Here is a 3,292-nt window from a genome sequence, read left to right on the forward strand (position 1 = left end):
CTGTGCAGAACTCTTTGGACACCTCTGTGCAGCCTCCCTAGTTGTTGAAGGCACAGTTTAAGCCAAAACGCCTTTGAAAAGGTTTCCCTTAGTACTATATCCTAAGGCCGGTCCCCTCAGAGCTGGTCCCCAAGGACCCCAGGCTATTGAGAGGCTCCTAGTCTGAGTTGATGCCGTGATACTTATGGAAGCAGACTTCCTAAGTCTTTTCTCTCTTCCTCTGTGAGCCCTTTAAGGACTTAGAGCTCAATAACTTTAACATAATAACCTACACTGGGCACTAAAAATCTTTCTGTAATTGTCCTGCCTGCAGGTGATTTACTTCTTCTAATCAATATGCCTACCTTAGATGCTCCTGAAGAGAGGCTGAGAAAATTTAAGTACCGAGGCAAAGATGCATCTGTGAGTATGAAACAACTGGCTCACTTTATCAGGGACTCATACAGTAACAAGTACATGGTTGAAACACATCAAAAATAGAGAGATAGAGTTCAGGGAGTGATAAAACAAATATAGCAAAATATTGATTTAGATAATTGCATGAGAGGTCACTGAATTATTTTTTTCAAGTTTTTTTTGTGTGTTTGAAACTTTCATAGTAAAGTATTGAGGGTCGAGAGGATGAAGGCATGAGCTTAGGAGCCAGACAACTATGGACTAAAACCAAGGTTTCTGTGTGATTCTGAAACTGTCTAACTTCAGAGCCTCGGTTTCTTCATCTATAAAACAGGACTGCCATCATCTTCTGGTTGTACTGGAGGGCAGCCCCTAGTGCCAGGTATATAGAAGCTTCATTGTAGTGGCTAGTGTCAAGAGGGTTTATCAAAGAGCTTTTGGCACACAGGTATGGCTATCAAGCATGCCTTGCAGAAGTAGGAACTGAGAAGTCCAGATGTTCTTGCTGCTGGGATGAGCATGAGGTCTGAGGGCAGTGAGTCTGCTCTGTGTGTGGAGTCTAACTCTTACTTAGCATCTCTGATCTTGAAGTTTTCTGGTTCTAGCTCTGGTCCTACATCTGTGTCTTGATTGACACATCATATAAGGTTGACCATTCCTTGGGGATCTGAAAGGCAGCTTAGGATAAGGGAAGCACATGGTCACAGCAGCCTGAGTAGGACCCCACCTGGATCCAGATTCCTCTTACAGTAACCTATTCTGACAAGTGGCTGGCTGGCTTCCAAAGCCACCACAGTTTAAAGGAAACCAATGAGAATGGAGGAATTGAAACTTCTGTGAGGAGAATAGCACAAAGGACCAACAGATGAGAAGGGAGAAGCCCAAGGTACAAAATTGTCTCTGAGGGGGCCCCACTGGTGATGGGGCAACTATTAACCGGCTCACTGGGCCTCAAAGATGTTTGTGCTTTGCAATATTACTCTATGATGACCCTATTTTCAAGTAAGAATTAAATAACTTATTTAAGATACCTCATGCTAACTTTTTTTTCCTATTGCCAGAGGGAACATGTGCTGGTCAGAGACGGAGAGAGTGTAGGCACCCTTCGCCCCCCAGTGAGGTGTGGTCATGTTGCAATCTTTTTCGTTCATTTCTCTATCCTATTAGGATTTTGGGCACCCACAGACATATGTCTGGCATGTTTTCTTTCTTTTTTTTTTCTCCTTTTATTTTTTTTTATTATCATCATAATCTTCTTTATATTACATTGGATTACATATAACTTTACAGTGTATTACATTGTTTTTTCAAAAGGGAATGCCATATATGTCAGTCAGTACATTAATTCCCCACTTCAACATTCAATATCTTTTCTATGTTTTCCCCAATCATTATTTTTATTATTCTAATTATTTTTTAAAACAGTCAATCGCTATTTCTCATTTTGCTTGTAAAAATACTTTGCCCATCATGAAATACTTCTCAGACCAATCCAGTTGAGAATACTATACATGTCATCATCAACAGTTAATAAGCCATATCTGTTTTTCACTAAAGTCCTGCCTCTCTATTGTTCACTTACTATTTTTCTCTATCCTCTTCTCTTCACTTCCCCCATTCCACACTGTCCTATTCTCATTAAGTACCTTCACTGCTTTTATGTCCTCCAATTTTTTGCTCTCTACCATAGAGTGCGGATAGTCGGTATATATTGAGTGGATACATACAATATCTTTCTTTCATAGCCTGGCTTACTTCACTCAGCAATAGATCCTCCATATCTGACCATTTTCTATCAAATTCCAGGGTCTTGTTATTTTTTATGGCTGAGTAGTATTCTATAGAGTATATATACCACACTTTTCCAATCCATTCATCAGTTTATGGACATTTAGGTTGGTTCCATGTCTTGGCAATTGTGAATAATGCTGCAATAAACATGGATGTGCAAGCACTTTTCTGACTGAGCGTTCTCCTGTCTTTTGGGTAGATACCCAGAAGTGGGATTGCTGGATCAAATAGTAGTTCTATTTGTAGATCTTTGAGGAACCTCCATATTGTTCTCCACAGTGGTTGAACTAGTTTACATTCCCACCAACAGTGTAGGAGGGTTCCCTTCTCACCACATCCCCACCAACACTTATCACTTTTTATATTCTTAATCTTTTGTCTGGCATGTTTTCTTCAAGTCATCAGAGCCGAGATTTGACCCATGATCAGTCATGTGAGATTTGGCTCCTTTAACCATTACACTGTGGGACTGGCCTAATACATACTAACTTCCTTGTAATTACTACTTAAAAGTCTTAAAAACAAACAAAAAGAAACGACACAAGAGGTAATTGGAGTTAAGGTGATTTCCTGTGCGATATTTAACTAAACTCATCTATCCAGATAGGTAATTTCCCCAGGATTCTCAATAATATAAAGTCTGTGAGTCATCAACTGATGTTAGTGAAAAAGTTTAAAAAATTTTTTGTCTTCTTAATCTGTTGTCCAAGTAAAATTTTGGGGATGGAATCAGAGTTTGAATGGCCTATAGACTAATTTCACTAACAGTGGAAATAGGGCATCTGGAGCATGGGAGTTGCCAGCCTCATCTGTCTAGCCATCACAGGCAGGCCCAGCCCATCCTGGAAGCAGCCTTACTCTTCAGGAAATGATCAGCGTCAATGAAAATGTGCTAAGACTCTGGGCAATGGGGTGTTTTGCTCAAATGTCTTTATAGCTGAGAATCCTGGTCTGTCAAAGATGTGCATGATTTCCTTTTACTTCGGAAAGAAAAGTGAATAATTTTCTAGATGTGACATACTTGGAGAAAGCAGAGGAGTGTTGGCTCCATAGCACAGGGAACCAGATCCTACATGAGTAACCATGGTTAGGGTCTGGTTCAGCA

The 3,292-nt window shown here is 40.2% G+C and overlaps 1 protein-coding gene across 1 annotated transcript in view; it reads left to right on the forward strand.

Moving 5' to 3' along the window:
* The first annotated feature begins 316 nt into the window (after nucleotides 1-316).
* Nucleotides 317-3,292, forward strand: part of KPNA7 (karyopherin subunit alpha 7) — a 28,305-nt gene continuing 25,329 nt past the window's right edge. Inside the window, exon 1 of the mRNA XM_027772490.1 lies at nucleotides 317-402. Within this exon, the coding sequence (XP_027628291.1) occupies nucleotides 337-402 (66 nt within the window). The 5' untranslated portion in view covers nucleotides 317-336. The remainder of the gene's footprint in view (nucleotides 403-3,292) is intronic.

This window comes from Tupaia chinensis, unplaced genomic scaffold (assembly GCF_000334495.1).
Source record: "Tupaia chinensis unplaced genomic scaffold, TupChi_1.0 Scaffold000279_1, whole genome shotgun sequence".
Classification (NCBI taxonomy): Eukaryota; Metazoa; Chordata; class Mammalia; order Scandentia; family Tupaiidae; genus Tupaia; species Tupaia belangeri.